Source organism: Marmota flaviventris, chromosome 7 (assembly GCF_047511675.1).
Source record: "Marmota flaviventris isolate mMarFla1 chromosome 7, mMarFla1.hap1, whole genome shotgun sequence".
Taxonomy (NCBI): Eukaryota; Metazoa; Chordata; class Mammalia; order Rodentia; family Sciuridae; genus Marmota; species Marmota flaviventris.
The window spans coordinates 117,352,255-117,372,988 of NC_092504.1; the positions used below are offsets into that span (position 1 = coordinate 117,352,255).

The 20,734-nt window shown below is 43.1% G+C and overlaps 1 protein-coding gene across 2 annotated transcripts in view; it reads right to left on the bottom strand.

Annotated features, from left to right (window-relative positions):
* The window catches only part of Fhdc1 (FH2 domain containing 1), a 38,371-nt gene that overhangs the window by 13,836 nt on the left and 3,801 nt on the right, over positions 1-20,734 (bottom strand). For both annotated transcript variants that reach the window (XM_027926622.2, XM_027926621.2), the window contains exons 2-8: positions 18,016-18,647; positions 10,097-10,158; positions 9,483-9,585; positions 2,483-2,568; positions 2,291-2,391; positions 337-407; positions 136-243 (exon numbers count right to left, since the gene is read on the bottom strand). In XM_027926622.2, the coding sequence (XP_027782423.2) occupies positions 136-243; positions 337-407; positions 2,291-2,391; positions 2,483-2,568; positions 9,483-9,585; positions 10,097-10,158; positions 18,016-18,510 (1,026 nt within the window). In that variant the 5' untranslated portion in view covers positions 18,511-18,647. The remainder of the gene's footprint in view (positions 1-135; positions 244-336; positions 408-2,290; positions 2,392-2,482; positions 2,569-9,482; positions 9,586-10,096; positions 10,159-18,015; positions 18,648-20,734) is intronic.

The window sequence follows — 20,734 nt, forward strand, 5'->3', positions numbered from 1 at the left end:
CTGCAAATAGAACCCCCTCGGACTTCACCATGCCCTTCCTTAACTCGGACACCATCTCACTGCCTGGGAAGACCTCCCAGCCTCCAGGGGGGGCTTCATACCCGGTCCCTCTCCATATCTGTCATTTCCACATACCTGTGCGACAAAGTGCAGAAGATTCATCCCAGGTTTGTTTGATTTTGTGTCTGCCAATTTGAGCAAAGAAGATAGTTTAAATCCTACTGCATTGCCGGCATACCTTCCCTAAAGAAGGTGAAGCAAGAGAGAGAAACCAATTATGCCTTGAAACCAACCTGAAAACTGAGAACATCTTAACTTTTTCTGGATCTTACTTACTGCATTCATGATGTTCCCAGCCTGGAGCACCAAGTGTAATATTGAGTGTAGCTCCTCACAGGACATCAGCTCTGTCAAAAAGAACACATGAGAGTGTCTCAGAGGAGCCTTCCTCCTCACCAGCACAAGACAGTGGCCAGGTCCAAGTTCAAGTGTGCCTGAAGCAAGTGCTGACCTGCAACTGCATACAAGGACTGAACAAACAAACCAAGTAGCACATTCCACTCCAAACCAAAGGCACACTTGCTACTGGCAACCCATGTCATCGTGTTTGACGAGGGATCAGATATGCACGACAGTTAAACATCACAAAAGGGCTCACTAAGGAAAAACTTCAAGACAGAAGCCTAATGAAAGGCCGTCCTCGGTGTTACAGGAACTAACTTTCTTCTCCTCTGTAGTTAGTTAATTTTCTTTCCTTCATGTCAACTAGTTTTTGAGACTGTGTTTATGGAACATGAAAATAAACAGCAAGCAGTGTTTTGCTTACCAATGAGGTAAGAAGAGATAAAAAAATAAACAAGCTGGGATGACATGTAAATGACTTGCAAAGCACCAGCCCCTGGGTCCCTGGCACTCAGGGCATCTTTCCATTTTATTCAAAGCTGTGCATTTAATTTGGATTGAATGAAGATTTTAAGAAGGAAGCTACCTCTGTAATATCCTGGCTAGAGAGCTCCCTATTACCACCAAATCTCTTGTATACTTATGGACAGAAACTCAACAACTAAATTTCTAAAATATATTTGAAAAGTTAAAGAGAAAACTTGATCCTCAAAATTATAGTATATATAGTCAGTCAAACGTTACCTATGATATTTTAAAGTTAATATTCTCCTGTACAAGCTACTTTTGGATCACTGCCTATATTTCGTTATCTAGGAAGGCCAGTTTGGGAAGGTCACCCAGATAAGAAGCACTTCTGCCGTGCCCACAAGTTTGCAACGCTTAATATGAAAACATGCTTTTCCATCACTATTTGAACAGAAAGAACAAGTTCCTGCAACAACTTTGGTATAGGGAGAAATTTTAAAAGTCCTCTGAACTGGAGGAAGGAGAATTCTTTTTCTTTCTTTTTTTTTTTTTTTTTTTCATTTTTAGCATCCTCTCTGAAATGAAGAAAATACTGTGGGCTGAAGAAAAACCTTTATCTTAACACAGGAAAACCAAATAGGAATAGGCAGCCCTACATCATCAACTAGTAACTCAGAAAACGAGCTGGAGGAAATCAGGCTGGTGCTGAGGACACCAGGAAGCGGAGAGCCAGGGAGGGCTGGAGGGTGTGCCTGGAGCTGAGCAGGGGACAGCTAGAGTGCTGTTCTGGGCTGTGTCCCCAGGGCCACACACACCAGAAATGAAGGCCCCAGTGCCCTGTGAGACATCAGAACAACTCTGAAAGGAGTCTGGACAGGCAATGATTTAGAGTTGTTCAAGAAGTGAAAATGACCAACTTGCCCCTCTCAGACTTAAGTGGCCCGCCAGATGCTGGGTCTGGAGAGGGTGCAAGTGGGAAGAGACACCACAGACCAGCAACGTCACGAACCCAAGGCCCAGAGAGAAAGTCTGCTTCTGGAAAAGCTAGGGACAGACACCTACAGAGACCAGAGAAGGGAGGAGACACAGCTGGGCCGGGGTGCAGCCCTCGTGTGTGCCCAGAGACGCTGACCAAGGAGAGGGACAAGAGCCAGTGGCAATCAGCAAGGCTTATTCTGAAGCCGAAGATGGAACACATGTTCTTTAATAGGAAGATAATAGGCAAAATATTATTCATTAGGAGAAAAAAGGTAAATGGAAATGAACTTTAAATGTATCCCTAGTTAACAGCTCATTTCCCTTTTTAGGGTGTACCAGAAATGGACTTTCCATTTCTAATTTCAAGTATAGTTTTCTAAAAAATGAACTACCAACAAAATTAATAAAAACAGGTTGTATGCAGGTTCATGTATTTACTTACCTTTTGTAGCAGTTCTTAAAATTGTTATATCTGTGTACAAGGAAGAACAGGAGGGTAAAAATTCCTTCTTCAGCACCATGGCTTCAATCCGAAGTGAATAGCTGAAAAACATAAGAGGTTAAACTGCTGAATTCAACATCGGTTTAAAAACCTTACTCTGCACTAAACAACCATCAGTGATTTCATCCTTACTTTGGCACCTGAATTAAGCAGTGCAGAAAGGAATCTGCCAGGGAGAGCTTGGACACGTCGCCACTGAACGTTTTCAGCTTCTTCACCTAAATGACAAATGGAAAGGGAGCGAGGAAAAAATCAGTTATAACTAAAAGTCAAGATTATTTTAAATTTCATCTTAGAATACTCCTCTAAGAAAACAGGATTTCACTGCTAAATTCAAATTAATAAAAATGTAGACCTTAGGAAAGGCAGAAAAGGGAATCATCTTGACTACCACTTTGTTCTTTCTTTCTTTCATTTATTTATTTTTTATTTTTATTTTTGCATGCTGGGGATCCCAGGTTTGTGCCTGCTAGATGAGTCCTGCCCTACTTCTTTGGTTTTTAAAAGAAAAAAAAATGAACTCACAAACTTGAAGGACATGAACTAGTGTTGCTCGTATAGATGCAGATAACCAGTGCCAAACGAAACAGAGCTGAAGGCGCTAGAGTCCTCAGGTAGGTTACTACAGGGACGCACTGGGAAGGGGTCTGTTCTGAGGATGAACATTCCCTGGGAGTAATAATCTGGACATGAGATCATTGTTTGGAGGAAGAAAGAAATGACTGGAGAGTCATTACAACACTTTAAATACTAAGTGGAAAAAAATCTTATTATCTTAAGTATTTTGGATAGAATACACTTGGCTGGTTGGGTAAAGTCTAACACAGATTGCTCCACGGGCCATTTCCACTTCACGTCTAACAGCGTATAGGAAGGGACAACTGCGTCTTTTTGTTTTGTTTTTGTTTTGTGGTCCTGGGGCTGGAAGCCGGAGCCCGGAACAGGCTTGGCAAGGGCTCTACCACAGAGAGCCCAGCCTGGATTATGGTATCCTGAGGCGAGTAGGTGCCAGCTCTGCAGCAGGCAAGTAAAAAGGAAAACTGCTCCAACAGCTAAAAGATCAAGGTGAAGACTCCCCGCTATGATGGCCCTACTCACAACAGCTAGGACACAGAATCAGCCTAGGTGCCATGGAGATGGAGGGATAAAGAAAATCTGGTTGACATACACCATGGAGAACTATACTGCCTTAAAGAACAAAATCCTGTCCTTTGTAGCAAAATGGGTGGAATTGGAAGACATTAAGTGAAACAGGCCAGAGAGTATGTCCGATATCACGTGTGGAGGCTAAAATGGGAACATGAATATATAACACTGATTAGCAGAGATTGGAAATTGAAGCTTGGAAGGGGGGATAAAGGGAGCCTGGATTTGATTAGCTCATGCTGTATACACGTATCATACCGAACACCACTAATACGTATAACTAACACATCTTAGTCAAAAATAAAACAAAATATTTAAAAAAGATTTCCCCCTATGAAAAGTCCAGTATGCACCGTAGCATTTCCATTTCAATAAATTTTAAAAAGGGTATCCATGACCCCCAACTTCCCATGCACACACCTACTACCCACACAGGAAAAAGATGAAAGCCCCTCATACACTAGGCAGCAGCCCCCAGGTGAATGCCACTTTCTTCTGCTACTCATTTTTATTACCCAAAATATATATGCATTGCTCTTATAAAAAATCATGCTAAATGAAAATTTTAAACACACAAATATTCCTTCCACCATAATAAAACAAAGAAGAGGAGTTCTGACATAGGTATATAGCCCAACAGCTAGCAGGAGGAGGTGTAAGCAAAGAGAAAGTTCTCCAAATACATCACAGAGAAAAATCATGCCTTCCCCAAACAGAAAACTGATTGAGCCAACAGTAAAACCACTTCTAAGGCCACTGTTAATAGAGCCTTCCAACAAAATTCTTTATGGTAAGTAGTACCTTAGTACTCTTACTTGGTAAAGTATACAGTCTGTCTTTGTAGGTACCTGTTGCCTGTAAGTACCTACTACTTTAAAATTCTTTTTTTTTTTTTTTTGTGCTGGATTGAACCCAGGACCTTGTGCACACTAATCACACTTTCTTACCAAGAAACTACACCCTCAGCCCTATTATTCCTTATAAAGCTTACTCTCTTCCATTCCCTGAATTATGATTAATAATATGATTTTAAGTCCTTTCAAAAAATAGAAAAATAGGACATTCAAAAACAAACAAGTATTTTTCAAACCAGGCACAGTGGTGCATACATATAATCCTAGAGACGCAGGAGGATTGCAAGTTCAAGGCTAGACTTTGTAACTTAGTGAGACCCTGTCTCAAAATAAAAAAAACAAAAAGGGCTGGGGATATAGCTCAGTGGTTGAGAATCCCTGGGTTCAACCCTCGGTATCAAAAAAAAAAAAAGTATTTTCAAAGATCTACAAACTGAAACATCTACTTTAATCATTTGAAAATATAAAATGTAACAGTGCAAAGTCACATCCTAGTGTTATGTCTGATTCTTAAGACTTCTTTTTCTTTTCTTTTTTTTTTTTTTTTTTTTAGTGGTACAGGGGATCCCAAGGCCTCATGAATGCTATGCAAATGCTTTTTCACTGAGCTGCACCCTCTACCTTGATTTATTTTTATTATTTATGTATTTTTGTAGTACTAGGGACTGAACCCAGGAGCATTTTACTACTGAGCTACATCCCCAGCTCTTTTTATTTCACTTTGAGAATAGGTTTCCCCAAGTTTCCCAGGCTGGCCTTGGACCTGAGGTCCTCCTGCCTCAAGTTCCTAAACTGCTGGGATTACAGGCATGTACCACCCACTACACCTCGCTTTTTTTTTTTTTTTCCAATGAGTAGAAAATACCCATTTGTAAAACTGCATCTGCCTTACCAACAGAGCTACAAAGTGAATTTACCATTTTTAGCCTTCACGAATGTCAGGGCACAGGCACTTCTGGTTTAGCTAAACCAAATCTGTGGCTGGTTTCTGAACTAAGAAATCCCTAGGATGAATTCTGATCCCTTCTGAAACAGAGTCTAACAAATTGCTATATATGGCCAGGGGCAGAAGGAGGCTGTGCCTTTTGCAAAGATCCTATATGCAGCACGTACGAAGCTTCTGGAAATAATGGCAGATTTTAGTCTGAAGTGTAAGAACAGGTCATGCTAAGTAAACTTGGTAAATACTTCCATTAAACATGTGCTAAACTGTATCTGAGCAATGAGGAATCCCCATTACTCATGTCAAAGGCTAAAATGTTTATAGATTTCAAGAGAATGGTGATGGAAAGACAGTCTTATTTGTGCCAGGTGTACAGTCCCTCGTTCTATTTCAAAAAGAGATTTATGTTCATTAAAGGGATTACTGCACCTTCCCAACGGTAGGGAAGTAAGAGAGGTGAACAAACCCTATAATTATTATGCATTCTCGTCATTATCAAAAAGCATTTATTAAACACTGTTAGGCATAATTTTGTTGGCTGGGCCAAGAGACTCTCATTAGGACCCAGTTTCTGTCCTATTAGCAAGAGCACGCTCCTTATGGTCTCAAGCTTGAAGTGGCAGGACTCCCCACAAACGCACCCACCTGACAGAAGACCCTCCACTTCCTCCCTGCCATCCCCTCCTAACAGCAGCAAAGTAATAAAGAAAGAGCAAATGAACACGTCCAGGCGCTGGGGTGTAGCTCAGTGGGAAAGCACGTGCTTGGCAAGAGCAAGGCCCTGGGTTCTATCCCTGGCACTGGGAGGGGGGGCCTGGTGGGGGAGACCAGAGGAGGCAACTCAGCATCTCCCAGAGAACACAGAAAGTTTCCAGCACCTTCCAGCCCTGGACCCTGACACTGAGTTGGCGGATGGGGCATTAGCCCCTTGGCAGAGGAAGGGCTCGCCAGGCCCAGTAGGGGTGCCCCATGCCTCCTCCCACCCCCTCTGGGGCACGGGCACAGCTGGAGCAGAGCCCGAGGGTGCGTTCACTCCTGGACCCACCTTGCTCTGCAAGTGTTAACCACACACTGGAGGAAAGATGAACAAACACGTCAGAGAAAAGATTTGTGAAGGGCAGAGAAATTCCTGACAACAAATTAACCTTGGCTTGGCTGGCTGGCTCCTCCGCTGAGAAGGCAGGAGAGAAAAGGGCTGTTTCCGCTCATAATTTCCAGTCTGCTGATAAGATTATAGCATTATTAGAATGACACTCACACCAGGGCTCTGTGACAGCAGGTGATGAAGAGGCTGGGAGGCCACAGGGTGCAAGGCACAGCTTTGACAACCTTTGCCCTTCCTTCCTCAAGGGAGGTGGTGGAGGGCCACAGAAAGAACTGCTGCAGGGCCAGAGGGATCAGGGTTTAAGTGCACCCCTCCTCTAGGGCCCAGCAGTCATGGGACACCGGCTAGCCTGTGAGAGCCCTGGCTTGTAAAATGAGGAAGGAGTCTGTTAAAATGTCACTGTAAGATTTAAATGAAAAGATATATAAAATAATCACAACTATAATTGATTGACCTCCTGTGTGTGCCAGGTACCGGGCTGAGCTGAGCACTTTAAATACACTGCCACTTCATTTCATTTTGCTATGTCTGAGCCGGGCGTGGTGATACATGGGGGGTTGGGAGGCTGAGGCAGGAGGATCAAAGCCAGCCTCAGTAACTTAGCGAGGCTCTAAGCAACTTAGTGAGACTCTGTCTCTAATAATTTTGCTGTGCCTGTGCCTGGCACACAGGACATTCACTAAAGGTTCAGTCCTATTAGTGCTGAAAATGAGCCCAGAACGACACACTGCAGCCTTACTAAATGTGGTTACACACACACTTATGCATTTAAGCATATTTCTGCCACATTCCTAAACCTCCTTTGCTCAGCCTTGCCTCTTCCCTGGCCTCATCCTCATCCTCCAACATCCAGGGGACCAAAGACTTGGCTCTGAGTCTGGGTGGTGCCAGGGCCACAGAGTGTTTGTACCAAGGCAATTTGTCCTTGGTGGGGGCATCAGTCACAGGGTGGCTTCAGCTTTCTCTGACAGCACAGATCCCAGAGTGTTTAGGGAGGGGCGTCCTGGGGACTGTCAGGGTGGGGAGGAAGCTCCCAGCTGAGTGTGGAGGGTGTGGTGAGCCAAGCCAAGAGTCAGTGATATAAACAAGAAGTGGGACTGAGGGTGGCCCTGCAGCAGGAGGGTGGGGGGAGAGCCAGCTGAGGTCTGGTCCCTTGGCTGCAAAGATGGCTGGGGAGCCCAGGCCAGCGTCCTACTTCAGTTGGCTAAGTGTCAGGGCAAGAGGGCCTGGGGGACTCTGGCAGACCTGGGGTGGGTTTTCCTCATCTGGCCCTTAACATCCTTCCTTTCTAATTAGATCCTACATTCAACTAAAAAATGATTTTCTCAAAGTTTTAAAAAGAGTTCTTTAAAAATTCGAGGGGTTTGACAGCTCATCTGCTTCTTTGAAAAACCCCTTTGCATTTTCTAATCACTTTTTGAATTTTAAATGAGAGATGAAGATGTTAACTAAAATCAGGTTCCACCTCCCACCTCTTGTGGCACGAAGGCGGCACCCTCCCTCACGCCCAACTTAATCATTTAGTTAGACATTTAGAGCGTTTCACAGGCACTGTCAAATTTGATTTTTGCTTAAAAAAAAAAACAAAACCAAAAACCGATGAGGTCAGTTAGGAGGGGGTATAGAAAGCAGTCCTAAGGAGGAGTCAGGGAAAAAGCCCAAGCAGGAATAATATTTCGAAAGCAAATAAATCTCTTTTTGTTTTGCTTTTTTTTTTTTTTTGCAGTACTTGGGATCAAATTCAGGGCCTTCTGCATGCTAAGCAAGTGCTCTACCCCTGAGCTGCATCTCTGGCTGGAAAGCAAATAGATCATCTTAAAATTCACATTAATTAAGTTCTATTTTTCATCAAAAATAAAGGAAAATATCATCACGGATTTGGAAGGTTTTATAAAATTATTCTGTTTCTTCCTATCAAACACCTAACAAAGAATTACCAAAAAAAAAAAAAAAAAAAAGAAAGATAGAGAGAGATTAAGGACTGTTGAGTGTGCCATGAATTAATCTGGAGTTAGGTTAATTATACTTAATTTGCAAACAAAAAACTTGAGGTAAAGAGTGAGCCTCAGATTATTAGAGATACCCAGATAAAACTAGAATCTGGTTACCCACTAATCTACACTTGGCATTAACTGAACATCAACCAATGTAAAAGAAAAAGCACAGTTTTATCTCTTTTCTTGTTATTAATGACATTAAAAGTCAAGCTCCATAAATTATGTCTGGGAAAAGGAGTTGGGGTGAGGAAGGGGGACCCAGCAGTCTGGGTGAAAAGAATAATTTATACAAAAGTCATCTCTTTTCCTTATAAAAAACATCACCCTTTATTTTTACTTACATAGAAAATATATTTGTCAGATTCTATGCTGTTTTATTTAAATGTTTATGAGCTCATGTGCAATTTCCTATTGAATTTTTCATCAAAAATAAAAGAAAATGTCATCACAATTTTGGAAGGTTTTATATATAAAATTATTCTGTTTCTTCCTATCAAGCACCTACCCACTCAATAATTAAGTTAATTTGATCCAAACAAAATAAATTACCTTTATATTATGGTACTTTTAGCTACCACAGCAATTTCTACTTTTCACTAAATTAGGTAGACATGATGTACTAATAGTTCACACAGCTCTCCTAATTACAGAGCATCTTCCAAAAATGATTGTTTCCTTTTCTCTTTTTAAAAAGTCTATGTATTATAAAATAACCCAGGTTCACCCTAGGCAAAGGTCATCTTTAGACGATGGAAAAGAAAACTCAAAAATTTACTGAGCTCCCAGGTGCCAAGTACCAAGCTGGGTTTAGTCATCTCGGCAGCCCAATGAGGTAAGGGTCATTATCCTCGTTTTACAGGAGTTATGGACCTTGCCCAAGGTTCTCCATAAGGTATGGCTTGATCTGAACCAAGAGACTCTGTCTCTGTAAGTCTGGCTGTTTCTATTGGGTCACCTTTTATATTTATGGGGGAAAACTCTGGCTCTGGGCAGAAGAGTGCCCTTCCCACGTGAGTTCTGACACACGCAGAAATGCCAAGATTTTCTCGTCATTCTTCACACCCAAAACACACGCTAAATTCCTTACCTCTTCCAACTCTGGCAAAAGCTTCAGAAATTCTCGCAACGTCTCTGATCCGTAATGCTCACTCTTTCCTTGATGAATATCTTCCACAATGGACTGAGGAGACCTTGAAAAGATAATGAATCACATTCCACGTCAGGTGCTTGGAGTGTCAAGAGGGAACAGGCCTGTGGAAATTAAAACACATCGCTTCCACCCTCCTTCCCATCCCAGCTCCCTCCCAGGTTCCTGGAGTTGTCTTTGGGGGAAGTAAAACAATCCCCTTTGGCTTCCCCAGAATTCCTACAGAGCCCCCTCCTTGGGAGTGCAACAGCAATTTGCCTCCTCAGTCCAGTCTCCACTGAAGGAGCAACACTAAAGATGAATCTAGAACTTCCATGACACAACTGGCCTGAATGGTCAGTCCTGGCAATTCTCCTTACTTCAAGCAACTAGATTATGCTTTGACAGACGCTAGCGGGCTCATCAAGCATTGCGTCTAAAAAGGACCAGAAGGTGTGAGGAATGTCTTTCACTCATATTAGAAGTTGAACTTCAGCTGGGTCACACCCACAGACTTTGATGTGACAGCCTGGATACAGATGACTAAAGCTTGAATGTGTGCAAAGAAATCTTACTTCTTAAATTGCTTAAGAAATATCCCAATGTTCATGTTCCGTTTTGCATCTAAGATGGTAATCTGGAAAAAAGATAGAGACACAGAAGATTATTAAAGTACAAATAAAAAGAGGAAAGAAGAGAATCAAACCCTGTCAAGATACAATACTAATAAAAGAATAATTACCAACTCATCAATCTAGTGATTAATAAACTTAATAATTTTATGAATATATTACTGATATTATCATCTCTCCAAACTTTCTACCATATATTTTTAAAATATAATAATGATTTTAATATTACATAGTTTTTAATATATGACATATCTCACAAGGTAGGGTACCTTTTGATATAAATAAAATACGATATAAAGCTATTCTAATGTATCAGATTTAGGCTGCAATATTTAAACTGTTCAAAATTAATAATATGGTAGGATGTTATCAGACTAGAAATTAGAATCTTTTTTTTTTCTTCTTTTTGGTTGCTGAATACTGAACCTATTTCTATCTCTGGAGGTAAATGCATGGAGGAAAGATAATCTACAATGATGACAATTTTTTCCATTTGTTTTTTGGTAGAGGGAGACTAGTTAAAATAGGAATGTTGTTATAATCCTCTTCCTTTCCAAATGTATGTGATTCATTGTGAACAAAAGAGAATCAGGTTTCAGACTAAATCTCTGGGTCTGCTTCTAAGTTTATAAGCAACAGCGAGACTGGAGACTGTTAACCTACGTTAATGTCACTTCCTGGCTATAAGGTTAAATTTTTACATGAGTATGGGTGCCTTCTTTTGAAGACTAATCTTAAACAATCACATTATTTACCAACCTAGGAGTTTATTTCGTGTTAACATGATCACCTGCCAGCCATAAAATAAACTCCTAAGTTAAAAGGACAGACTGCCTAGAATCCTACCCAGGGATCGCAGTCCAAGTTCAGTGTGAAGGGAGAGGACGGAAAGGGGGAGAATTTTTCCTGTCAGACTTAACAAGCTTTAAGGAGGAAAGTTGGTACCAAAGAGAGGAATTTCAATTTACAAAAACAGAAAATTATGCTTTTACTGTAGGTCATAAATTGAAAGATCACAAGTATGAGCATGCATATTGATATAATTATACACACATCTGAAAAACTTGTATGCATTCACTTCTACCTACAATGGAGAGAAACTCGTTTTATATTTCTCTAATGAAATCAATGCCTCCTGCTATATTTAACCCTTGCCTTAAGCATCCTCCCACCCCCACGGCTCCAAGCCCCACCCTCATCCTGTCCGCCCCTCAACACTCTGGGCTCTGTACAGTTGGCTTAGGTCCATAACCATTGTTGCTGGAAAAGCGATGGAGACAATTACTCGTATTATCCCTATTTGACAGATAAGGAAACTGAGCCTCAGAGATAACATTTTATAACTTCCCTAAAGCAGTACTGGCATAGAAGTGCTAGCCTGGGTCTCTCCGATTCCTTTTCACTGTAGTTTCTGTTTTAGTACCAGTGGGCTTCCTACATAGTCCCAGTCCCAATGGGAAGGTTTCCACAGAAATGGGGGCAAATTTGTAGAAATCTGCCATCCACAGTGCCTGGCGAAGTCCCCTGGTGACCCCAGAGTTGTATCTATGGGAATGCTGAGATACACATTCTCAGCAGGTAAGACAGCCTCCAGGGGCGCAGCCCACCATGCTCCACCCAGGGTAGCCACGGCTTGGAGGAGCAGTTGACTCCACAGAGCTGGCTGTGTTTCAGGAACCGGTCACTAGTTCCTAAGGAAAAACCCAGGCTGGCCTTGACCGAGTACCTTACAGAGAAAACAAAGCCTTGTGTGAAAATGAGACAACTGATAACATCCCGGGACAGTCCTGCTCTCTCCAGGCATCCTCAGGTTTGCCTAGTGCCTAAGAAGTCTCTTTCTCCTACCTTATCACTCCAGCCTTCTAAGCACTGTTGTAAAAGTGTTTGTTAAAAGTCCTTAAAGACAGTTATCACGCCACACCACGTGTAAATCAGCTTATCTCACTCCCCAAACACTGGCTGTTTCAGAGCTGGGCCATTCAGCAATGAATCCATTTGGGATTGGGTGATGATGTTTTGGAATCGTTCAGAGAGTGGAATCTGTACCTGGGATCCCACCTTGTTGGCTGTACAAATTGCCCCCAAATAGGGATGAGGCAACTCAGCCAAGGGCACTGTTGCCCATCCCTCCCACCAGCTCCAACTGACTCATAATCTACTCTTCTGGACACACCAGGGCGTGTAGACGGGGCTGATGGCCCCAGAAGTCAATGCTGCACCAGCAGGTTCAGGAGATGCACAACAGAGTCCATCAGCTCTCCCTGCAGAAGAGTGAGAACCCGGCAAGTGCCCCTGCTCACTTCAAGGATCTCCCACTAGACTGTGAAGGGGACCTGGCTTTCAGTAACAGTGCCCCTGAAACTACCAGATGGCCCGGGTTGTGGGACGTCCTCTGAGGCACTGAGTGAGCAGCGCATGCTGTGCAGGGCAGGGTGTATGCTGTCTGTGAGTGGCTTCATTCCATCTCTTGCTAAAGCTTTGGAATGAGATCACCTGGTTTCTTCTGCTGCCATTCTTGCAGCTTCACCTGCCATCAATCCATTGCAAAATCTGTCTCCCAGATCCTCCACAGGAAGAGGAACGTGTTTAAGTTGAAGTAAACGACAAATAACATTCTCTATTGAGAACTTTTTTTTTGTACTGGGTATTGAACCCAGGGGCACTTGACCACTGATCCACATCCCAGCCTGCCCACCCTCCCTCTCCCCCTGACTCTTTTTCTTTCCTTTCTTTCTATAGAAACAGGTTCTTGTTAACTTGCTTAGGGCTTTGCAAAGTTGTTGGGGCTGGCCTCAAATTTGTGCTTCTCCTGCCTCGGCTTCCTGAATTGCTGGGATTACAGGGTGCACCACTGCACCCAGCTATTGCAACCAATTAAGTGTTCAATTTTAAGTGCTATTAAGTACCCCCAACTTGTGCAACCATGACCAACATCCATATCCAGAAATTTCTCATCTTGCAAAACTGAAGCTCTGTGCCCATTAAAAACTTACTCCCCATTCCCCGCCCCAGCCCCTCTCTTTTCAATCTGAGTCTGAGTACTCTAGGTGCCTCTTATATGCAGAATCATACTTTGCCTTTTTTTTTTTTTGGTACCGGGATTGAACTCAAGGGAACTCGACCACCACTGAGCCACATCCCCAGCCCTAGTTTGTATTTTATTTAGAGATGGGGTCTCACTGAGTTATTTAGTGCTTCACTTTTGCTGAGGCTGGCTTTGAACTCATCATCCTCCTGCCTCAGCCTCTCGAGCCGCTGGGATTACAGGTGTGTGCCACAGCGCCCAGCTATACTTTGTCCTTTTATGACTAACTTATTTCACTCAGCATAATGCCCTCAAGGTAGAAAAAGAAACTTATAAAATTACTTCTGTTTCAATAATTCAAAGGTGGCTCCCTTATCCTAACACTAAATAGTGGCCACTTCAAATTCTGTAAGGCAAAAACTTTTAAAAAAAGTTTTCCTCTATCCAGATATAGAACTAGCATTTGGTCTTTGATGGTTTTTTCTTTTCTTTCTTATTTTTATACCAGGAATTGAATTTAGGGGCACTCAACCACTGAGCCACATCCCCAGCCCAATTCTGTATTTTATTAGAAAAAGGGTCTCACTGAGATGCTTAGCGCCTCGCCATTGCTGAGGCTGGCTTTGAACTCGTAATCCTCCTGCCTCAGCCTCCTGAGCCGCTGGGATTACAGGCGTATACCACTGCTCCCGGCAGTTTTTTATTTTCTTTGTGGATGGCTGTCAACTAGAAACAGTTGCTCATCCTACTTTAGGAGACAAATTGAAACCCCCGTTGAAGCACATTAAAAAATAATAAAAATTTTGAATAGTCTATGTCATTCTCCAGTTCTGGTTGAGAGCAGATCCCAGAACTTCAGAACACAGAGGGATCATCACAGCAGTTGAGGAGGAATGATGGATCCCTGAATCGCAGTGTAGGAGAATAAAACGTCACTGCTTGTAAATTTACAGAAAGCAATCATCCTTCTGTCCTTCCCTCCTCCTCTTCTCTTTTTCCAGCTGGAGATTTTATTATTTTCTATATGGTCCTCGTACGTTCAGTGTCATGCTCCTGACATCACAAGTGAATGACAGCAGGTTTCTCAATATTTGCTTTTTCTTGGGGAATCCTCATTTTCATCTGCTGTCACCTCAGAAGTGTGTCTGCTCCCTTGGTCCAGCTGACTATTCCACTACCTTTTGTTTCCTTTGGAGGATACTAACTGGCCAAGACATATATCCTTAAGAGGTGGTCAACTTGCAGAGGGAGACACAATGCTATTAAGGGGACCAACCAAGGGACATCTGTGACAGATGGACAGGAATCTGGCAACTTCTCATGGGATAAGATCAGCAAACTCTGAAAAAAAGGTGAGTCTGAGACCTTTTATTATGATCCCCAGTAATATATCTGTGTTATCTTCAATTACTTTATTACAGTTTAATTACCATTGTACCATCACATCTGTAATTGGTCTCAGGTTAATTTTTAGGTAACAAAGATACAAGGATGGAACTATTTCATAACCTTCTTCCCCCTATTAAATGTTCTAATTTGCTACTGTAAGTGTAGTTCTATGTTCAGCCATTCCCAAACCCAAATCTTCCCTGTCTTCCAGCAAAATCTCCTTCTGGGATGGAATGGAACTTATTTGTAATGCTTTAGAAACCCTTTAAAGTATAAGCCAATTGCATAATGTCAGCTGTTTCTGTGGGAGGTCATTACCCTGCGAGGGGACATAATCTGATCCTCTGCACGTCTGAACCTCGAGAATTACGGCCTGTGTTGAAACGTGTTGATGCCTTGATCCTAAGCTCGGGACCCGTCCTCTGCTGAACATGCTGTTCAATGTTCTCCTGTTTGCCCGGACGGAGGGTGAGGACTGTTACTTTTGACCCTGGACTCCACTCACTGCAGGGTGAGTTGGAAGGTTTATTGCTGATCTGATGTCAGATTACAACTCTGTTGAGTTTTATAACTTCTCTAGAAGAAAATCTAATGAGAAAAATAACATGCATCCTGTTCTTTCACTGTAAAAAGTATCTCTAATACTTCTGGCTGTATTGGAGAAAACACGAAAAATAGAAAATCATGCTGGATATCCTTCAAGTGCCAATGTTACCTAGCATGAACTTAAATAGGTCAATCTAAACTACTTATACCTGCACACTAAAGAGATGAGGAGTTAAGATTATCTTGTGATACTCAGTCATGCTGATTTAATTTTCCTTTATGGTCTGCTGCCGCTCAGAGTAAGACCAACAAGTGTTGCAAGTACAGATCTTGCTGGGTGCAGTGGCACACGCCTGTAGTCCCAGCAGCTCAGGTGGCTCAGGCAGGAGGATCATGAGTTCTAAGTCAGTCTCAGCAATCTAGCAAGGCCCTAAGCAACTCAGCGAGACCCTGTCTCTAATAAAATAGATATTTTTTAAAGGGCTGAGGATGTGGCTCAGCCTGGTTAAGCACCCCTGGGTTCAATCCCCCAACCAAAAAAAAAAAAAAAATACAGATCACATACCTGTGTGTACTTCAGTGTTATTCACACAAGGCAGAAGCAACCCAATTACCCACCAATGGATGAATGGATCAAGAAAGGTTCAGGCGTACAATGAAATGTTATTTGGCCTTAAAATTCTGAAAAATGTGACAACATGGATGAAACTTGAGGACATCGTGCTAAGTGAAAGAAGGCAATTACAAAAAGATGACACTAAATGAGGTCCTGAGGGGAGTCAAACTCAGAGACAGAGGAGTGGAGTTGCCAAGAGGGAGCGCAAGGCGGACTGGGAAGCTGCTGTCTGACAGGTCAGAGTTTCAGCTTTGCAAGTTGAAATAACACCGGAGATGGATGATGGTGAGGGACACACAATAGTGTGGATGTCCTTAAGGCCACTTAACTATAGGCTTACAATGGTTAAGGCAGCAAAGCTTTGATGTGTTTTGCAATTAAAAATATTTTAGGGCTGGTGCTGTAGCTCAGCGGCAGGGCACTTGCCTAGCATGTGTAAGGAAGGCCCTGGGTTTGAACTGCAGGACCACCAAAATAGATAAATAAAATTAAACTATTTATAAAACCATTTTTAAAAACAGAAGGTCAAGAAAGAAATGGGGCTTAAAAAAAAAGAAAAGTAAAAACGTACACAGGGTCCAGGTGTGGAGGTAAGCAAAGAGAAAAATGTTTTTGCCTGAATTTTAGGATCTGGTCTGGAAATGGCCGATTCTGCTCCTGCCACAGCTGGGGAAGGATCCGCACCTGTGTCTCTTTCCTCCCCCTCTCAGCGGTTCTCAATCTCTCTTCAATTCACAAACATAAAGCAGCACGTTCCCCTCCCTGGAGGGCCTTGAAATGCTGCAGTCCACAAAGGGCCAGCTGCCCTGGGGTGGCTCCTCCCCAGGGACCTGGCGCTAAACCCTGGCATCCAGGCTCTTAACTGAGACACATCCCATCTCCACACGCAGCCCTCCAGTGGCTACTTCATGATCCTGGATCTCAGCAAGGACAGCCAGGACCACTCACAATAAAGAACCTCTGTTGGGGCTGGGGCAAAGGCCAGGGTACTAAGGAAGTGACTTCTTGCTCCTTTCAATGCTGAAAGGATACTTTAACAAATAAAGGGACTTTGCATAAGAGGAAGAGGCAGGAAGCACTGCTGGCACCACGGTTCTCCTGATGAGTTCCTTCTCCAGTTCATTTTACACCTAAAGCTCCTAATCCCAGCGTTCCCAGCCTTCCATAATAAACCAACTCTTGGAGACCTCAACAGGGGATCATGCAACCAGCTTTCAGGGCCCCCCAGTGAGCCAAAAGGAGGAGTTATGCTCCTGAGCCAGAAAGAGAAAAGAGGCCAATAGTGTTGGCTCAAGAATTCAATAATGCATAGAGGGAATGCTTCATGGGGCCCTGCCCACTCTCTTATCTAGTCACCTCCATCGCTGACCTATTTTTCTCTGCTCCTTTACAACAGATTAAACAATGAAGGATTTATGTTATGTTGCCTCTCTCTCCCCCCTTTCCTTTTCTCCCTCTCCCTCCACTGGCTCCTTCCTTCCTTCAAAGCCTTCTTTCCTTTTAATCTCTGACTTTCTAATTTCTCCTAGCAAAGAAAGGGATTGGCTTTCTTGTTTCTAAACTGAGAGTACTGACAAATATAATTTTTGGTTGAGTTTCTATACTGAATGGCGGTGAGTTAATATCTTATAATTTAATAGCTTTTATTTCCTCTCAAAGTAAGGCATTGAGTGTGAACTGGAAATACACTTTTTTACAAAATCTACCCGAAAAGAGTTTTATGCTTTGGCTCTCTGGAAATCTCTCTTCCACAATGGTCAGAATTTAATTCCGATATTTGAGGAATAATGGCCATCCTAAACCACGTGTTGAGGGAAACTGCAGAGGAAAATCAGGGTAAAATGCTAGCAGTTAGTGTCATTTAACAAAAGGCTCTTGATCCAGTTCATCCCAGATAACCAAGTTCAGGAGCCCATTTTTTTTGTTTCAATGAAGACTAACAATCCTGGACTCCGGCAGAACTTCTCCACCCAGGAAATCATCCCAGATGTGCTAGAGACAGGGCAGTGCTCAGAGGCCAGAGACCAAGGCCCCTAACTAGCATGCTCTCTGCATGAGGTCACAGTCCCCAGGGATGTCTGGGAGGACGCAGCATGCACGCTCTCAACACTTTTCCACTACTGGCTCAGAGTCCTCATATGAGGCTCTCTCCATCATCTCCAGGCCACATCCCCTTGCCTTCTCTTACTTCTTAGTGACATTTGGCAACTGTTTGAAACACGCAGGAATCATATCTTGAATGCAAACCAACTGGGCATGTGGAGGACTGCCCCCTCCCATTCTTACCTCTTCCCGAGCGTCCCTGAAGGATGAATTTAAAGGTCCTCCTCTCCTGGGGAGGCAAGACTTGGTGGTGTCTTCCTGCTGCCCAAAGAGCTCCTCGATCGTCCTGGCATCAATCTGGTAGTGGTGCTGCTGCCTGGCGGCCAAGGTCCAGATGTTGGTCTTGCCACGAACTTGCTCCTCTGGAATGGTTTTCCAAAAAAAGCTTCTCATCCTCTTCTTACCCAGGGAACTGTAGCCATTCATGTGAGAAGTGGGGGGTGGTCCTGGAGGGGGAGGGGGGCCAAGAGGGCCCCCAGGGAGTGGAGGCGGTGGGGGAGGAGTGGGCGAGGGGGAAAGTCCTTCCCCTGAGTACAGACATGGTGGAGGCGGAGGGGGTGGAGGAGGAGGTGGAGGAGATGCTGGGGATGACTCCTGCCCAATCATGAATCCAGCTGCCGTGGCAATATTCCCATTTTCTTTATCACTGGCCAGGGAGACACAATTCATAACATGCATAGTACTGTTGCCTTCTAAGGAGATAATTCCTTGACCTTGGAGAAGCAGACACAAACATCAACCTTGTGTCATGCTTTTTTGCCAGCAAGTTGGCGGCCAGGAAAAGAGGCAAGTGTGCGGCGTGTCATCTTCCAAACCTGCCAAGATAAAGCAAGTTTAAAATCTGCGCTGGCAAATGCTTTCATACCAGTTATCCCCCGCAGAGGCCAGAACCAGTCCTCCTACATGGGTGGGCATTCACGTCAAGGAAGATATCCCAAGGGGCATTAAGAGGAACTAATACTTCTCTGAATGTGAACCAAATTGAACCAGGAAACACTGCCAAAGTAGCATCAGTGAGTCCAATTTGGAAACCTTCCATTAATCAATACAGCGTATGTTTACTGAGAGCCTCCTATAGGTTCAGCAAGTACTGCTCGCTCTGTGAATCACTACTTGTTCACCAACTAGTTCATTCTCTTTTGGGCAATGGATACCCAACCCCTAGGGAAACTGCCCAAATTGCTGAAGCATTAGGTGTGCAGTGACCCTGCCTTTTTCCAGTCTGGACCTGTCTCCTACCAATCAGTGGCCAAAAGGCATCTTCCACCTTGAACACAACAGGTGGGGCAGTTGGTGATGATGAAATAATGGCCTAGCTCATTTCCCCGGAGTCAGGGTCACTATGTTCCTGCTCCACTGGGTGATGTGGCCTTCCCTCAGATAGAGAAAAGAAGGCCAGGCGTGAGCACTGCACATTCTGGGTCTAAAGCAAGCCTGACTGCTTACATTACCAGACAGGTCCCTCCACCTGGCCAGAGTTCAGTGTTCTTGTTTGTGAAATCAGGGGGATATGTCAAATGACCTCTAGCATCCCCTTCAACGCTGTCATCTTGCATTTGTTAAGCCACTCTGTGGAAACCATTAGAATGTGTCATCTACCTGTTCTGCTTCATGACACTAGCAAAGAAGAGATACACACAAGGGCATACTGTCCATATCCCATCTGCCAAATGTGTGCCCCTTATCCACATAACTCACTCTACTGGGTTCTAATGGACCTTTAAATGTTTGCTCTGGGGTTGCTATTGACCTGAAACTGGGTCAAAACAACTACGGTTCTTCTGATACAAGGATGCGCGTGATGGAGTAGGGGGTGGGTGAAGGGAATAAGTGCAAGGTGTCAAGAGAGCACCCCAACTATGGGGAGTGTGAGAAAGGGACTGCCTCCTCCAGATCACAAAGGGCCAAACTTACACACAGGGCTCCTGGGTGCAATTATCCTTTTATAGCATCGGTTGTTGGAGCCCAGACTTGATGAACACAAGTTAGTCAAACAATGCTGGATTACCCGGGGGTAAACTGTGTGATAACACTAATCAAACATTACGAGATGTTTTACGTACAGCCACATATATGTCAGGATTGGCTTGGAAGTGAGAGAGGAGACTCTAGAACCCAGGTCTGCTACTTCCTACATACTCAACCAGAGCAGAGATAGGTTACTTAACCTACATTTTAGCACTTTTATCTACAAAATGAGGATGTACCTGTTTCACTGGCTTGTATAAGAAATGAGCTACTACATGCACAGTTCTTACCAAGATGCCTGGCACACAGCCAGCTATTATTAAAAACAATCACAAGCTGCTCATATGTATATATGATTTTCCTTTATTTTCACAGGCATTCCATTGGCTTTGAAATATGTTTGGGGTTTACAGATAAAATGCCAAGTTATCTCTGGCTGCTAAAAAATATATTTTTAATATTCCCATTTTCGTCTATCAAAGTTTGTGGTTTATGAGATTTGTTCTTTTTCAATACTTAGTGATTGCATATTAAATTATTTCTTCATTACAAGAACAAATATTTTTATGAAACATTTGAGTATTTAAGGATGCTGGGAATTGAACTCAGGTATGCTGAGTATGGGCTCTAACACAAGCTACCCCCGGGGCCCCTGAAAATTTAAGTTTTGAAAATTTCTTATAATGTAAGTAGGAAATGTGATTTCCAACTATTCATAGGATACTCTAAAAAAGCTATTTTAGTCATTTTAATAAAATTTGGTGGCATTAAGTACATTCACAGTATAATGCAGCTATCAGCCCTGGATAACTTCTAAATAAGAAAAGTATGTATCCAAGTTGACTTACAGTTCACTTGAGAAGCAACTGGCTTTTAGAAGGAGTTTTCATAATTATCATTAGGAGCATAACTAGGCTGTTTTCATAGCTGGCAT